At 45.0% G+C, this 18,332-nt stretch overlaps 1 protein-coding gene and 1 pseudogene across 1 annotated transcript; both read right to left on the bottom strand.

Moving 5' to 3' along the window:
• Positions 1-2,826: 2,826 nt before the first annotated feature.
• LOC136452203 (glutathione S-transferase 1-like) lies at positions 2,827-3,948 on the bottom strand (annotated as a pseudogene).
• A 3,727-nt stretch (positions 3,949-7,675) lies between these two features.
• LOC136449985 (NADH dehydrogenase [ubiquinone] 1 alpha subcomplex subunit 6-like) lies at positions 7,676-15,940 on the bottom strand. The gene is made up of 2 exons (XM_066450233.1): positions 15,597-15,940; positions 7,676-8,089 (listed from the first exon to the last, which is right to left on the bottom strand). The coding sequence occupies exons 1-2, from the start codon at positions 15,807-15,809 to the stop codon at positions 7,904-7,906; spliced, it is 399 nt and encodes a 132-aa protein (XP_066306330.1). The 5' UTR covers positions 15,810-15,940; the 3' UTR covers positions 7,676-7,903.
• Positions 15,941-18,332: the final 2,392 nt, after the last annotated feature.

Raw genomic sequence — 18,332 nt, 5'->3', positions numbered from 1 at the left:
TCTTCTTCCTTTGGATCACTCACATCGATTGGATTGGTGGTCGTCTCCAGAGGGCGAGAGAAAGCAGGCTCGGGGTATGCTCCCTTAGTCGCCATGGAAGGGGACGGCGCAGTGTTTAAATGCGCATCATCATTTTCCACCCTTCCAACTTCAGGGCCAGGATTTCTGGAGTTGTATTTGGGCCGCCAAGCAATCATGGGCCTTTGCCTCATGAAGCACCATCTGAACTTGTGCCCGTAGTTAAAATTTAGCACATCGAACCACCGACTTGCAATTAATCACTCTGTGATTACCACTAAAGCAACGGGTGCAGCAACCCATGCGCCTTGCCTCATCAATAGCACGGAGCACCAAGAGACTTTTGGGAGCAAAATTTGAATTTGAAAATGGATCTGACTTTGAATTCAAGGGGGTGGAGACAGAACTTACAAAGGAAGACTGAACTTTCTGAATTTTTCAATGCTCTTGACTAGACTGCCGTTGCTGAGAATTAACAAGAACATGATTTGCTTTATGAAAATATTTGCCTTTCATGACATCGGACTCATCAAATGCAAAAACAATGTTGGACGAAGTCTTGATCGAGGGCTTGAATTCGCCAGAAACAACTGAATCAACATGCAGGGCCAGATTGATTTTAAAAGATCCAATTGTGATTTCTCGTTGCTTAGACAGACAGCGAGACTTGAACAATGGTGAGGGTTGAACAAGTTTCTCTGCAAAACGTACCCTCTTGGAGGCCAAGGAATTTTCTGCTTTTTTAGCCTGCCTTTTCAGACTTTTTGATAGAATCTTGGTCCATTTCTTGGCTGCTGCTTCTTCAAACAGCCGTTCTTCGCGCTCCCAGCGTGGGACACCATAGTTCCAGAGATGGAAATAGATGTCAAATGAACGACCCATGAACCTTCTGAGCTCATAGATGGCGAAACCCATAGCTTTGCAAGAGACCGAGAAACGAAAGTGATTATGACTGAGGTAAGTAACGTCAAAACCATCTTCAAAGCCCCCAAGACAGGACTGAAGAGCAAGTGCCACTGAATCTTCAGTGAGCCGGAATATATATCGCCTAAAAGTAGCAAGGAGGAAAAAAGATCCTCCAGACCTTGAATCCGGAAGATGATGAACTCTCTTTCCCAGAGTGCGGATCAACTTAGCCTCAAAATCCAAACCAACATCGAAATCTAGAAGACCAGCAAGAGTCGAAGACGAGCCCATCTAGGCAGAGCAGAGGGAGAGGAAAGACCAACCTGGAAGCAGGACCTCGAGGAGAGAAGAAGAGGGACCTTGAGAAGAGCAGAAGTAGTCTTCCAAGATAATTTGATATTGACCTCTTCTAGAGGTATTGCTAGCACTAGCAGTGCATCTTATAGTTTCTAATCATGCTTTTGCTTTGCTAACTTAACCACATGAATACAATTTTTCGGTATTTTCTTGATGTGAAGTTATTCGTTAATGACAATGAAATTGAGGTGGGATCTCTGTTTTCTCTAAATTGAACAGTATATGAAACAATTCTTTGTATACTATTGCTGGGACCGGGAACAATTTGCCATTGTATACAACACAATTGCGCACAAACCTCTTACCTGGAAGAAATGTCTCAAGTATTTACTGAGAATAGTCTATTAGACATAGTGAATGTTGACATGATGTGCTTTTGTAACTATATATATTTCTGAGTCCAGTTCTAGCTTTTTAGTTTGAAATATATGTCATCTAGTTGTCTTGCAGGTCAGAAGATCCCGTTGGCTGGGGGAAACAAGTGAGGATGATGGAGAAATTGCACTCTCTCGATATATATAGGTTAATACGAACTATCCCCAAAGCTAATATATTGGGCAATGTAATTGTATCATCATGCATTGTAGAAATATTCTTGAAAATTTATTGTTATTCCTTCAAGAATCTTAATAATTAGCATTTGACTTTTCTTTTTTATCCACGTGCATGCCACACGTGCATGTCCACTAATGATGAATTGTATATATGTTCATGTTATGTGATGAGGTACACTGCTGCTTAACACATGTGCTGTTTAAGTTTGGAGCTGTGTGAGTTTGGAGCTACAAATGTGATCTGTGTTGATGAACAAATAAAGTACTAATGATCTGTGTTTGTGTGATGAACATTGTAGTATGAAAGATGTGTATATATATCATTTGTGAAGTGATCTAATGTCATTTGTGTTAAATTTGTGAGATCTGTAGGTAGTAAGAAAATACTACAGACGTGTGTAGACTAGAGACGTCTTTAGTGTGCTTCTTACTACATACGCGTGTTATGGACACTAGTATGTAGTGTGCTTCATACTACAGATGCATAGTATGATTCTGCGGCATGGTTTTTACTATAGACGCATTTATAAATACCACCTATAGTATGATTCTTACTACAGACGTATGATAAGAACACGCGTCTATAGCAGAAAAGTTTTTACAGACACGTGTTAACCTTATCACAGACCCGTTTTTGTAACACGCGTCTTTGGTAAGGTGTTAGTGCTGACGCATGTTTACTCCCACCGGTATTTGTATATCGCAGTCGCGTGTTAGCAATACGCGTCTGTATTATGTGCTTATTATAGACGCGTTTTTGCACGTCTGTAATAAGCTAAAGCCCTTATTAGAGACATGTTATTATAGATGTGATGTGTCTGAACTCGCGTCTGTGACGTGCTTTTTTCATGTTGTTCACTTATTCAACGGACACTAATGTTCTGGACACCGTGGCGATATGCAAGAAGATAAACGAAAAAAACACAACTACATAACGTAGACCCTGCACGCGCACACAGACCCAGCAGTATTGCTTCATGCGGTCAGGGCGTCAGGCTAATGTCAGCTTCATAAGCTCTACGACCTTCTTCACGCTCGGCCTGTCCATTACCTCAGCGACCCAAGCCTTGACACGCGGATATGCATCAAGCACTGACACGTGGGACCCGCCAAGCAGGTAGTAAGCCGCCGGGGAATGACAGATATCTGCCAGGCTGACAAAGTCTCCGGCTAAGTACTTGAACCTGGACAGATGTGCCTCGTAAACCCCTAGGGCCGTCTTGAGCTTCTCCAGATTCTCCTGGAAGATTTTCGTGTCGATTTCGCCACCTGGAAGATGATGGGCGACATGGTGCTGGTGAAGTGCCCTGACTCCACTTCCAGCCAAACGTCTACCATTGCTGACTCGGCGAGGTTGCTTTCTCGAAGGAGATTCGACCTGCCTTTGCGAAGGATGTACATTGAAATTGCATGGGACTCTGTTAAGATATACGTACATACTAATAAATTGTCATATGTGTACAATTGTTATGTATAGATACGTAAAGGGAAGAATGTAACGAGCTTGTTTAACCACAGCAGTCTTTCTTGACTTCCTCACCACATCGTTCTTTGAACATAACTACCTTGCTCCATTACTTTACTTACGTTATGCATATGTAGTAGAGGCAACCAAAACGGTTGTCGTAGTTTTCCTTAAAAAACTTTATATTTTTTGCCAGAGAAAAACTTTATATAATGCAAAGCAATGACACACAGGTGAAACAAAATCTATCATTATTTTTCCTTTGGAAAAAAAGAGAGAATCTATTTCAATAATATTGGATCAAACCAAGCAAGAAACGAGCATTGTTTGTTGCAATCTCACCGTAAAGAATCAGATCGCCATCCTGCAAAGCTGGGACCTGACCGAACGGCTGCAAAATCAAGTAAAGAAAAGAATAACGATATATGAGAAACCGCCACCAGATATACATTAATCGGGAGGATGAGGGAGATAATGGAGAAGAGTTGGACGGATGAGTTCGTTGCGGGCAAAATGCGCCGGGCTCTTGTGCTCGCCGGTGGTCATGTCGACGGGGACCACCTCGTACTCTGCGCCGACCTCCTCCAGGCAGACAAGAACGCGTGCCACGTTCGTCGACATTGCTGGCCCATGCACCTTCATTGCCATTATTTCCTCCTGCGAGTGAGATGAATGTATGGCTGGGCGCCCCCATCATCCACGCTATATAAAGAGGTGGAGCTGGTGGCTCTAATTACGAGGTTGATCTCAGCCGACCTCTCCACCGACAAACCCTAAATCTGATCTAAGCGAGGGGCGCAGCTAGTGACGGGAAGTACCTCCGCCACACCACTGCGCCGTCGTCATCTTCACCGCCGGCACTGCATCTCCGACACATCTTCCCCAACCGTCGCTGCTCGTGAGCAGACTGCATCAACGAACCCGATGGCGCCTCCGAACCCTCCCCCTCTGCCGTGTCAGGTTCGGTACCTTTCCCCTTCCCTCTCTGTCTCTCTATTGCTGCACTAGAAGGTATCCTAAGTCTTTGATTCATCAAGCACCCCGGCTAGATCTACTCCTAGACAATCCGAATAGTCTAACAATGGTACCGTGGATCGATGGCACCTGTTGGACCTTGTTTGGATTACAGCGGCTAAATTTAGTCATTTCTAAATGGTTTAGTCCTGTTTACTTACTCTAAAATTGCTAAAGAGGACTAAAGCTCTTTTAGTACCATTTAGTCATAGTGTTTAGGTAAAAAATAATTAAATGGGACTAGATTTAGGAGCTTCTAGCTCAAACAAACACCCCCTTACTGGAGACGAAGACTTGCTTTATACTAGAGATTTGAGCTATGCATGGGTCAACTCCCGGGGGGTTTGCGTTAACTAAAGAAACTCTTGTGGAGACTATCTTTAGATCATCATATGGAAAACTTCGGACAATGTACCTATTCTCATTGAAATTGAAGTCAACGTCAACATACTAAATTACTAATAGAGAATGAAGAGAGAGAGTTTTTAGCATTATGTGTCACTGGTGGTGGTGGTTCATGGTGACTCATCAACAGTTTCTAATAAGATGAAGAAGCAAAAGGGCTGCCCATTACTGATTATGTATACCAGTCCATCAGCCCATGTCCCTGCATGAGCTACGAAGTGTTGGAAGTTTGTTTTAAGTATGCGTTTGTATTCTTTGAGCCAGTACAGCGTGGGCCAGCGTCTCAGATACGACCTAGGCCGGGACGAGACAGAAACCAATCAAGCCGTATGTTTCTGCTCCACAAGGTATGTCACTCCTACAACAACGGTGAAACCAATCTAGCTTGATGACCTCACCGTGAGGTCATGCTCAAACCTTATACGGCCGTTTTCCTTTAGGAAAATAATTTAAAATACTTCAAAAAATACACTTATACTAACAATGAACCTCCACCGTTCATCTCTAGAGCGGTGGCCAAGATTAAAATACCCCATACACTTGTACCATCAATGAATTTTGCACATCATCTAGACTTGAGGGCATTTAGACTTTTTTTCACCACAATTTGACACCGTTAGAGGTAAAAATAGACAGAGTAGCGTGGAGGGCAAAATGGTTCGAATCAATGGCACCTGTGTCCGCTCAACTTTTTAATGACACGTATATAATTTAAAACTTTTATAATAGCACACAGGAAAAAGACTCTGGTTTCTCGGGATGGGGTGACGGAGAAAGACTAGGTTGAGCCGGGATTAGAATCCACGTAGGGCCGAATCAGGTGGAAAGACTTCATGTTGTATAAAAAATGGTGTGATCAATGTTATTTTTAATTTAAAAGATTGAATACTTTAAAAACTTTTCAGAAAAAGAAAATTTATTCTAGACATAAGTTGTGCACACAACCATCCATTATTAAAAACACAAACTAAAAACAGCTTGCTCTCGAAGAGCGACAAAAAAAAAAAAAACAATAGCCACCACCTAAACACCAAGTCTATTAGAATACACGCACCCGTTCATGCCTTTCTAGTGAAAATTTCCATATGTCCATCTTAAAGTCGGTATCACACTTTTCTGAAGAATGATCCAGAAACGCAACCAGTGGACTTGGAAACAAAAGCAACAGTTGTTTTTATTTCAAATTTGTTTGGATATCAAATACATCAATTACATATTTACATTAGAAATATATGATTTCATCTATTAACGTTCAAATAGGTATACAATCTTTGTAATATGAATATTACAAAAGAATCTTTGTAATACTACATCTAGCCCTGAATATAGGTTCACTAGAATTATCTTAAGTACAAAAAATAAATTTTGCCCATCAATATTTAAAAACCATAAATATTAATTAGATTAGATAGATGTTACATGATTTATCATTAAAGTATACGTTTATAGTTTAATATTTTTATAGTGAAACCAAAGTATGTCATATTATATAGATCACAGCGTGTCCTCTTTCACAAAGTGTCCTAGGCAAGAGAGGAAGCTCAACTGTGGGGGCTGGCTGGTGCCCAAGAGTAAGGATGGCAACGGGGATATACCCATCGGGTATCGCCGGAACGTTCTCTTTCCCGCTACGGAGAATTCATCCCGTCCCTATCCCCGTTAACTGTCTTGGGTATAGATTCTTGCCCATCCCCGTACCTGTCGGGTATCGGTCGGGTAACAGATACCCGATGTGTATTGCATACCCGATAAACAAGGACACTTGGGGTTGCAGCTTTGTAATCAGAGACGTTTCTTCTTTACCTGGGTATAAGTGTCGGAGTCTCGGAGATGCCGAGGAGAAGGAGCGAGGTTGCGAGGAGGACGAGCAAAGGTGGTAGAGAGACCGAACTGAGGAAGCGAGGGGCACGAGCGCTCGTGAGGCAGGCATGCTTGTGCTGCTGACGGAGATGGTGAGGAAAAATTGAACTAGGATTCCTAAAACACACAAACTATATATATGATTGTTTAGATTTAGACCAAAATACTTATGTTGAGCTTCTTTGGGCCTAATACTCGCATGACAGCTCAAATAGTCGGATTCCCCAACGGGTAACGGGGACGGGTAAACAGGGAACGTTCCCGTACCGCTATACCCGTCAGGGATGGATTCTTGCCCATTTAGATGCCCGCGGGTAAAGATATGATCCCATCCCCGTCCGCTAATGGATCAAATACCCGTCGGGTATCGGGTATGGGCCCCGTTGCCATCTTTACCCAAGAGTCTAGCGCGCCTGGACTTGTCTGGAAATGGAATAGAGGCTGTACATGTTTTGGTGGATTGTTACTTTCTAAACTTCATGTGGCGCGCATGTATATGTTTAGCAATGGGGGTGTGTTGTGGACAATACACAGCTCTCCTTCATATTCCAAAACTCGAAAAGGCTTTGCCATCAAAGTAACCTCCATCTTGCCCAGGGGGTCAGAGACGGACAGGGCTGTTGCGGGTTGAGGGCAGACAGGGCTGTTGTTGGTTGAGGCCTGAGGGCAAGCACGGCATGGTTTGTTGCAGTTGGATAGATGATTATGGTGGTAGAGATAGGAGCACTCATATCGAGAGGACGAGCTGCGTTGCGAAGACAGACGATGTCAGTGGAAGGAAAGAGGAGGCAAGATGTTGGACAGTTAATCTAATGGACAAAAAAAATGGATGTGGAAATGGGTGGGTTTGGGTACAATATAGCAAAGCCAAAAAATATCATCTTTTTAATATCATGTCCCTACTTGTGGCCAATTCGCCCACTAGGAAACAGGAGTTAAAACTCCAGAAAAGTGCACAGTACAAACTCATTTGATGGTAACACAAGCGGAAGGTAGAGCCACGAAACATTCTTTTTTGCAGTTTCGGACTTCTCAAGTCCATTTGAACCCTTGTCATGCAGCTCACTGCTCAGTGCTCACTGGAGTAAGAAAAAACTCAAGAAAGTTCAATCTTTGTAGAATCGAATCGACTCATAAACATCAATTTGATAAGTACAACAATAAACAAGTCAAATAGCTAACAGCAATATTATATTGAACAGAGGATTCAAAGGCCAAATAAATCGAAACCTCCAGTGTGAAACAACTGGTCCTGGTAGGTCCTCAGTGTCTTATTCAGAGCACCACCCTGAGTATTCCAGATGGTGGAAATCTGCAACTCAGATCAGAAGTAATTGCTTGTGTAGAATTTCTTCAGGAAGTTGGAGTTCCCTTGATCCTTTGACCCAAGCTCATGCACAAGGCCCTCTTGGCCGATCACATACTGCCCAATCACATGGTGGCGCTGCTTTGCATGTTCAACTATGTTGTTCAGCTCCTCCATCCCGTTGAACAGAAGCATATCAATAACCTGCGAGCAAACAAAATTAGTTAAATAAGGAATCCTGGAGTGCCATCCTATGTAAAAATTGAAGCCACTCAGACAATTATCTTTGAAAACCCACATTAAAACCAGTGGACAATGACATGTGTCACATTGGCACCAAAAATTGTTGACTTATGATAATGACAATATAATACAAGAATCATATACAGTAACAAACTAGCACAAGCAAAACATACTGACAAAATATTTTAGGTAGTGAATTCTATTTGGCATTTGGTTAAAAGAAGCAGCATGCACCCGAACATTAAGAAGTGATGGAAGGCTACAAAGGGAAAGGCACGGCACCACTCAACTATAGATCCAAGGGCGCATTGATTGTGACTTGGTAAATAATAATTTAAAACAACAACAACAACAACAACATAGCCTTTCAGTCCCAACCAAATTGGGGTAGGCTAGAGTTGAAACCCACCAAGAGCCCCAAGTCATGGTTCAGACACTTCAACTATAGATCCAAGGGTGCATTGATTGTGACTTGGTAAATAATAATTCAAAAGGTTGCTCAAATCCGTGTTGGATTTGAGGTTGCAGACCACAAAGTAGATGCGCTTCAGGGTAGCACTGTGACCATGTAAAACCCACTGAATGACAACACTAAACTGACCAGAGAATACTACGATCTTGCTTTCGGTAATCGTCATTGAATACATTAGTTACAGCTTCGCTGCCCTTCATGTTCACTCCCTTGAGATGACAATGACCTAAATCTAAATGGTTTTCAAGTTTTCATCAAGCTGAAGTCAGCTTTTAAATTATATAAAATGGTGCATATCTGGTGACAGGGGTTAGGCTAAGAGTTTTTGTCTGGAAGTAATACTGACACAAGTAGAGACAAAACATAGCATAACAAAATGTATATGGCAGTTGAAAGGATTGTATATGTAATTACTATAAAGCGCAAATAATTATACTCATGAGTATGTTTTACCCGATATGGTCAAGGTGAACAAAACCAAAGCACCCCTACATTACAGCTACATAAAGGAAACTACTGGTGAAAACATATCACAAAAACCGAGGAACCCTCAAGCATTGTACATTGCCCTGCACAAAGTTATAAAGCTTTTAGCCTGAGCTAAAATCACTTGCTTAGTATATTTCCATTTTTCAAGATGTCTTTCAGTAAATTCAGTAATAGATTCACTTACAGGTTATAGCACACAATTATCTGACTCAGAATCAAATATATGTAGATGTCATGTAAGTGTTTGATTTTTGAAAGTCTACCCTGGAGTAAATAAAATATGCATGTTTCATGAGTAAAATGAACAGCCGGCCCAGCTACCCTTCAACTTATGCGGGGTGTCACCTAGGTCCATCAACTTCGAAAGTGCATTTCTAGGCCAATAAAGTTTTTATGTCGTTTATCGTAGGTCCATACCGTTCCATGTGTGCACTTACTACTGACATGGCATGCTGACTATCGTCTTCCATCCCATCTCTTCCCTACAGTGTCAGACATGGCATTTCATTGAGTATGTAATGGGCAAGGTCGAGAGCTCTCACACCTCTTACCTGTCTAGTCCCTGTGACGGCAGGTGCATGCCGTTGTGCTGTGAGACTTAATACGACAGTCCACCACATTGGTGATGCCATCTATGGCCTTCATAGCAAGTGGGCCGCATGATATTGCCATCGCCACCATGGTCCACAGGTGCAGGCTTGGTTAGCCTCTGTCACAGCATTGCTTCACCTTCGCCAACTGCATGCGAGTTGACACGGTATCATCATCCCGCTACAGAGTCTGCATTGGCCACCACAAGCACGGAGATGCACCGAGGCTGCCGTGTAGCCAAGCCGGGTTGGCAAACTCATGGTTGCTCTGCACTCTTGAAGGCCACCACAAGCCACACTCACCGCTGCTCATTGGCAGGTGTGCCGCCATGCATCTGTGCCCTGGCACAGTTGCACCGATTGACAGGCTGCACCAATGGCGGATTCCAGTTTGTGTCCCCTTCCTGTGACGGCTCCCACAAGGAGTTAGTTCTCGGCCAGCTTCCTTTACGTCTGTACTGCAGGCCATGTGTCCAAATTGTAGGAGAATGTGCTTTCCATTTCCACTTCCTCAGAGGTGAAGAGCATCGTGTCTGCAGCCTGGAAAGGGGCGACCTCATCCTTGATGGAATCTTTTCTACTTAGCTGTTCTCCTCCCTCATGCTACAAACGCGTTTGCTGCCTTCCTGATTTCTAGAGCCACCAAGCATGGTAGCCGATTTGTGCCAGCGAGTGTCGACAAAAGATGCTCGGCAGTCCTCCGAGGGGTATCCCACGAAGGTAGATTGATCGGTGGAGGTGCACGTAATCAGGAACCGGATGGTGACACAAGGCGCAGAGACAACGATTTAGATAGGTTCGGGCCGTCTCACCGACGTAATACCCTACGTCCTGTATCTTTGGTGTATTGTATTGAATATGAGATCTATGAAATGTCGACTAGGGGACCCCTGCCTCTCCTTATATACTATGGAGGGATAGGGTTACAAGGAAAGTATCCTATTTGAATCTATACAATATCTTGCGGTGCACATCAACCAGTGCCGTGCACGCCTTGATCTTACGGGCTGAGCCACCTCTGAGGGTGCGGCCCATGTCTTGTCTTGTAGATACCGGGTGCCATACCCCTACAGCTAGTCCCCGAGCCTAATAGTAGGTGACGTGGTCACATGGTGCCAGGGTCAGAAAGTAGAAGAAAGGTAGAAGACCGGCCGAGCAGGCAACCAGTCGACGGGTGGAGCCCTGAATTGAAAAGCGCACATTCACCAAAAGGTGAAGTGTGCCCACTTAGTCCCCGAGCCTGCTGGAAGATGAAGAATGAATCTTGTAGCAGAGTCAAAGAAAAAGAAGTCTGAAAGCTTGCCGACGTCGTCTGACATGCGCGTATCAAGACCCCAGACGTGCTGCCCAAGATCAGCACCCTGATCCAAACAGCATGTAGCAGCTTGATAGCACACTGATAAGGCGTAGCAAGGTCCGACAATCAAGGGAGTCCCCGACGTAGCTGGCGATGTTCGAGCACCGAGGAGTCCCCAGCGTAGCTAGTGACGTCCGAGCACCGAGGAGTCCCCGGCGTAGCTGGCGATGTCCGAGCATCGAGGAGTCCCCGGCGTAGCTGGCGATGTCCGAGCATCGAGGAGTCCCCGGCGTAGCTGACGATGTCTGAGCACCGAGGAGTCCCCGGCGTAGATAGCGATGTCCGAGCATCGAGGAGTCCCTAGCGTAGCTGGCGATGTCCGCAAGGTGAAGTGGGGCGAAGTGTGCCCACTTAGTCCCCGAGGATGAAAAATCCGAGCATTGAGGAGTAACCGACGTAGCTGGCGATGTCCGAACACCGAAGAGTCCCCGACGTATCTGGCGATGTCCGAGCACCGAGGAGTCCCCGGCGTAGCTGACGATGAAGCACGAGCGACGAACAGTCTGGTCAACTGGTCGGCGGCGAAGTGAGCATTGAGTAGAAACGACTGACGAACAGTCCGATCAACTGGCCGGCGACGAAGTCCATGAACCTGGCGGTCCAACCAGTTGATCGATGGAGAAGTCCGAGCACCAGGTGGTCCGATCACCTGGACGATGATCCTGCAATACAAATATGTAGAACTGGTAGTACATGATGTAAAAATATATGAACTCTGGAGAAAAATCAGCAGTGGTGATGAAATAGCATATGTAGTTCGGTGATCAGTTGGTGTGAACACTTAGTGTTATTTTGAAGATGTATTTATATTTAATATGAACCGCCCGACAAGTTAGTGTGTAGCTGAGTCTCCAGCCCTAGCTAGCCCGTTAACCATAACGCGAAGCACGGAGCCCGTGCGAGTGTAGGAAGAACAAAGCGTCGCTAAGGAGCCACTGCCGACCACCCATAACGCAGAGGGCAGACGCTCGTGCACGTGTAGGGAGGAGCCGGAGACAGGACCGTCTCTAGGGACATCCGATCGTCAACATGACTGTTCGGGGATTCGAAAAATCGTTTGGAGAGCAAACATGGAGAAAATAGCTCGGAAAAACATTATGGCGATATACGAAGATTGGAGAATATTTAGAAAAATATTAAAGCGTGACTTAGCTTTAGATAGGACGTCTGGTCGGCGGCGTATAGCGTTATCTGGTCGGCATTAACGAAATTGCCCAGTCCTCAAGCTTTCCGAACTGTCGTTATGGCGGTGGTGGCGGTTGTCATAGTGCTGTTCTTCGCGGCGCTGATTATTGCGACGCGACAGGTGGTCGGATTGAGTTCTTGGGGCGACGTCGTCCTTATACCGTTGATCAGCCTTAGGCAGATCAGATTCGGGAAGATCGTTGACTGGTCGGAGAAACGATGCTGCATGACGGAGTAGTCGGCGTGAATGATGTCAAGTAGACGGCTCACTTGACGGGTCGTTCGGCGGCTTGACACAGTCGGACATCTTGCTTTTGGTCTTTTCGCATCTCAGACGTGCAGAAGCTGAAGTCCGTAGTCGTGCAGAGTCGTTCCATCCACCGCATGGTCCCGCGCGCCCGCAGTGATCCCGAGTCAGGCAGCCATGCGGTACGGCTTGGACACGGTCTCCTCGCCATAGGTCTGCATGTGCTCGCGCACCACCGCCGTCGTGATGGCGTGAGAAGCGTAGCCGAATCCCTGTCGATAATATTTATATAGACATATGGAGATACATGTAGATTTACGTTTATCATGGAATTAAAGAATTGACTTAGCTTGCTTGATGTGCGATTCGCCGTGTCAACTTGCCAAGTCGCCGTGTGAAAAATATCTGACGCATCCATGCATGCACGTGCATGCGAGATCAATCTTGATTTTGACTCTGTAGACCAGCAAAGCTTCCCTGGGCTGCTAGTTCATCTCTGTTGTGCTCAGGCGGCGCGGAAATTCGTCAGTCAAACACACGTAGATGGATTGTCTGGCACCTTCTTGTTGCGAAGTTAATTTGGAGATCGGATCTTAAGGCGTCGGGTCGAGTCGTGGATGCCGATCAGAGGATGTCACCGTAGGAATCTGGCTTTAGATGTCGCGCCGCCGGCTGCCACGCATGGCATACTAGATGCGATCTTGAGGTCCGCCGAGCCAGCCTAACACGATGAAGTATCGGGCGCAGCCCAGGTGCGCCGATCAGCTTGACCAGCCGGTCGTAATGATTCTCTTCTCCGATTTCTTCTGAGTTTGTACGTTTGGTTGAAGAAGTCGTCACGAGCGTATGTTGCTGCCGTGAATCCACGGCCAGTTGCGCCGTGTGCCCGTGTCGCCACGGATGACGTTGATCTTGAGACACGCCATTTGGTTCACCATGGATCAGCACGCACATCCCCTACCTGACGCGCCAACTGTCGACAAAAGATGCTCGGCAGTCCCCCGAGGGGTATCCCACGAAGGTAGATTGATCGGTGGAGGTGCGCGTAATCAGAAACCGGATGGTGACACAAGGCGCAGAGACAGCGATTTAGACAGGTTCGGACCGTCTAACCGACGTAATACCCTACGTCATGTGTCTTTGATGTATTGTATTGAATATGAGATCTATGGAGATGTCGACTAGGGGACCCCTGCCTCTCCTTAGATGCTCTGGAGGGGTAGGGTTACAAGAAAAGTATCATATTTGGTTCTATACAATATCTTGTGGTGCACGTCAACCAGTGCCGCGCACGCCTTGATGTTGCGGGTTGGGCCACCTCTGAGGGTGCGGCCCATGTCTTGTCTTGTGGATACCAGGGGCCATACCCCCACAGCGAGTGAATCAAGCATCGTCGCCGATGCGTGCCGGCTAGTGACTCAACAGTTACAAGCCGGTAATAGGGCAACGGCATGGCAGCTGCAATGAGCCCCTTGCAGGCCTTGGAGCCATGACCTTGCGTCCTTGCCGGAGCAGCGTGTCTAGCACGCAGCTACAAGCATGATGCTATGGAGTCAGTGTTCGTGGAGATTAGTTGCCTCCTCTGCTTTAGACCACTGGCTAGTCGGCCATTTGATATTCTTGACCACTGCCATGAGCTCCGCGAGCAGGGCAGAGTTGTTGCTAATACTACAGAGCCACAACCACAATGCTGCTCAGTAGAGCTGAGACAGACAGGTGAGATCCAGAAGCAGCAGGTGCAATCCGCCATGCTGGGCTGTTGAATCGAGAGAGAGATATGATGATGGAGAGGTATGGGAATGCCCCAACAACTTAAAAAGTTTATGACATAGAAATGCACTTTTGGAGTTGATGGACCCAGGTGGCACCGTTTTACAAGTTAAAGGGCTGCCAATGCATTTTACTCATGTTTCATTTCCCCGCATAAACATAGCATCAGCCATATATATCACATTTACAACATACTACCTCCATCCCAGAAATGATGCAACTCTAGCATAGTGTTAAGTCAAACACTTTAAAATTGACAAAAAATGTTTATCATTACTAACTATGTATCATTAGATTTGTCATGTAATATATTTCATAGTGTACCTATTTGGAATCGTAAATGTTGATAATATTTTCCATAAGCTTAGTCAAAGCTAAGATAGTTTGACTCGGACTAAATATAGAATTGCATCCTTTCTGGGACAGAAGTAGTACACATTATAACCTGCAAGTCAATCTTGACTCTTGATCCCAGAAACACAAATTGATAAGATAATGGAAAATTTCATATTTTGTGAAAATATCAAATTGGGTTGGGAGTGAAACACTTGAATTTTGCCAAGGTGGAAGGTAATTGCATCTCTAATGGTCTGAATTATGAAAGAGATCAATCGTAGTACCATTCCAAAAGGCCAAAAAACAGCAGACCCCAACTCTTAGCACCTCTAGATGGACAACATGGCCCATGGTGGGGCACTATAAACTAGCAAACCTAAGATAAACAGATCAAATGATACAATATTAAACTAAACTTCATTAGAAGATGCAAATAATGTCTTACCATCATTTTTAGGAATAACTACTTCATAAAATATCTCCAATGTCTCAACAATCAGCAAGCTGCCTAGAACTATAAACAGTTTATCATTAACCCTGCCTAACAGAACAATAAAAAAAATAATTTTTTTGTTTATGCAAAATTTAGAGGTATAGCAAGCACATAATTGCAGTAAGGCAGTAATGAGTACCCAAAGTATCAAATTCATGCTTCCTTTAGCAGGATTCATGTTGATAGATGTCTTCACAGTTTACTATGGTGGACAGTGACAGTGATCCACAACGCAATGCAAAGAAAATACCCACCAAACATTTCTGTCCATTAGACAGCATTATAACATTGGGTAGCAACCTAGCAGGTTACAATACTGTAACTGTCTTCAAATGAAACACCGCAAGTAAGTCCACACAGCAATCAAGAACGACTCCAATCACCCATTAACCGAACATATGTCGGATTCCACTGCCCCTCGGATCGGGCTGAACCAGATCGGAGAAGCAATCAAAATAAAGGTTTCGCCTCGGACCTAGGGATCGAATCGAGAGGGGGAACGAGAAAGAGAACGGGATGGGAGGGGAACCTTGGGGTTGGTAACGTTCTGGTTCTTGCGGATCTCCTTAGCGATGGTGGAGCGGAGCTGCGAGGGCGTGACAACGTCGTCGAGGTTGTAGATCTCCATGATGGTGGGGATGGAGCGGCATGCCAGCTTGAAGAAATCGAAGACGCGGTGCCGCGCCTCCTCCAGCGAGGCCGAGTTCGGAGGCACCTTCACCGCTCGCATCGTGAACGCCATCGCTTCGAATCGCCGGCCGCGCCGCCTCCCGTCTCCGGTGGGTATTCCAGTGGTCGTGCTGCACTGCTTGTGGGGGTGGCTTCGGTTGGAGCTCCGGGAAGGGCAGGCCGTCGGCAGGGGATGGGGATTTCTCTGTTGGAGGAGTGGTTCGTGGTTGGGCCGGAAAGAGGGGGGAAGCAGTTTAGGCAGGCCTGGGCCCAATTACATACAATTAATTAAAACACAAAATGAATAGGAATATGGAGTTTTGTTTTTTTAGATCGTGGTGAATATGAATTTGAACTAGAAAATTTAGCGCGCTTTGCGCGCCCTACCAGGCAATAATAAAGCAGTATTTCATTTGCAATAATTAATGGATGAGAAGATTTTTTTTTGGTATAATGAGATGAGAAGATAAATGGTCGTTCACATTATCTTGGTATAATGGTAACACAAATATTGAAACTGACATTTGAAAATAAGCACTAACCGATGTACAAGAAATCATATACAAAGTAAACATTCCGTTTCAGATTATGAATCACAAGCAAGGATGTACTATCAAGACGAAAAGAAAGTACGACCTCTTTCCAAATTATAATTCGTTTTACTTTTTTTGTCCCAAATTTGACTTCTTATTTAAAAATTTAAACAAAATATCACTTCTTTTATTATGGCTTACTTTATTAATAAAAGTTCTTCAAGCATGACTTAATTTAACTATGTTTGCATTTTTTTTAAATAAGATGAGTGGTCAAACTTGAAGCAAAAAAGTCAAACGAATTATAATTCAGTACGGAGGGAGTATAAGCTACCATGGATAAACATTTTCTTTTAGCAAGAACAAATTAACCAGTTAACTGAGATGGTAATATTGCCAATAAATTAGCAAAGTTTGGCACCTGAAATATTTATTTGTTGATGGATCAATACTCTCTTTTGAAAGATAAATTAATCAATTAGCTGACATGGTGATATTGACAGTAAATTAGCAAGCTCACATACAGCCACATGCTATTTTCTAATCTCTTTAATACGATTCATGCACCAAACCAGGTCATTTCATTGGGCCACGTCGCCTACTTCTCACTCAACCCTCAGATCTCAAACAAACATCATCAAAGTTTCAACGTAGCTTGTACAGAAGTCAGGTTCTAAAACATTCGTGATGTCTCTAGGAAGTCCTGGCCAGAAGAGAAAGGTTTCGTCGCCAAACCGTGCGGGCGCCCCGTGGTCGCGCGGGCACGAGCCGCCTCCGCTCGAGCTGAGGCGCGGCGCGCGTCCCCGGGGCAGGCTCTAACGCCACCGCGTCGCCGCCAGGCGCTCTTCCCCTGGCCGCAATCGGCAGTGCCGAGCGCGTGCTCTGCTCTGCTCTCAATCCTCTCATGGGAACGAAGGAGGAAACCTCGTAGGAGCGCCGGGCTGCGGCGCGACGAAGCATGGTTCGCGCGCATGGCCGGCGGCGCAGGTCAGCACAGACATCCAGCCAGGCAATGATCCACAGACCATGCAGTCATGGTATCTTTACGAAATGGTCACCATTGCTAATCTGCTGCTACCTTGATTGACCATAGGAGATGGAGATGGAGATGGAAATGGAGATGAGTAGATGACCTGCTGCTGCTGTAGAGCTGCTGAGCATTGGTGAGGGAAGAAGGCAGCAGAAAGATGACGAAAGGAGTTTCCTGCTGCTACTATCCTTGCGCTAGAGATTAGAGAGACGACCTGTTGTTGCTGATGCTTGCCGGATGGATAAGAGATAGAGGAACTACTGCTCGGCACTGCAGTTCTCTCAACGCAACATGACGCTTCATCTTCATTAGATGCTCTCACTTGGGATAATTTGATCCAACAAATTTCATTACTGAGAATTTTACTTATAAAAGTATGAAATAAACATGAGAATTTTACTTATCCTACTACACTCGGTAAAACAACACCTAAAATAAGGTCCATCAGCGCTGCAAGCAGCCCACACTGGCCATTGGCGGCAAGACCGCGAGCATTTCTAGTAGTATTGATTGTAGTCCACATGATACATTATATATGAACAATACAAATTGCATAAGCGACCATGCTAAATACTATCGTATGCATGCTCTCAGAAAGTACTCATTATTATATTCCAGTCCCATATAATTGTTGCAAGTGCTCCTGTAGACGCACCTGCATAAAACAAAAAACATGATTCTTGTCAGCAACAGTGGATGGAAAATCCCAAAGTAGATAAATTTGTCCTGACAATGTTAACGTAAATTAGAAGCGAAACTTAAAGCTCATCGATGAACTCCAAATTTCTAAAATTTTTGTCTGATTGGCATGTTTTCTCCTCAAGTCTTATAGCATGTATCCCCGTACCATATGCAAGTAGATGGAAAAGAAAGTTTTTCATCCTTCCAGTTAGGTCAGGCCAAGGCCACCGCACACCTCAGTGGTGGTGATGGCGGCAACAACCCTGCTTTAGCCCCACGCCACCGCGACAAGAGGGCCAGAGACAAGAAGCATCATGGGAGAGGAGATGGTGGCACGCAGACTGGCACGGTG

The sequence above is a fragment of the Miscanthus floridulus genome, chromosome 5, assembly GCF_019320115.1.
Source record: "Miscanthus floridulus cultivar M001 chromosome 5, ASM1932011v1, whole genome shotgun sequence".
NCBI lineage: Eukaryota > Viridiplantae > Streptophyta > Magnoliopsida > Poales > Poaceae > Miscanthus > Miscanthus floridulus.
Note: the sequence above shows the minus strand (reverse complement) of the source record. Positions and strands in the feature narration are given on the sequence as shown.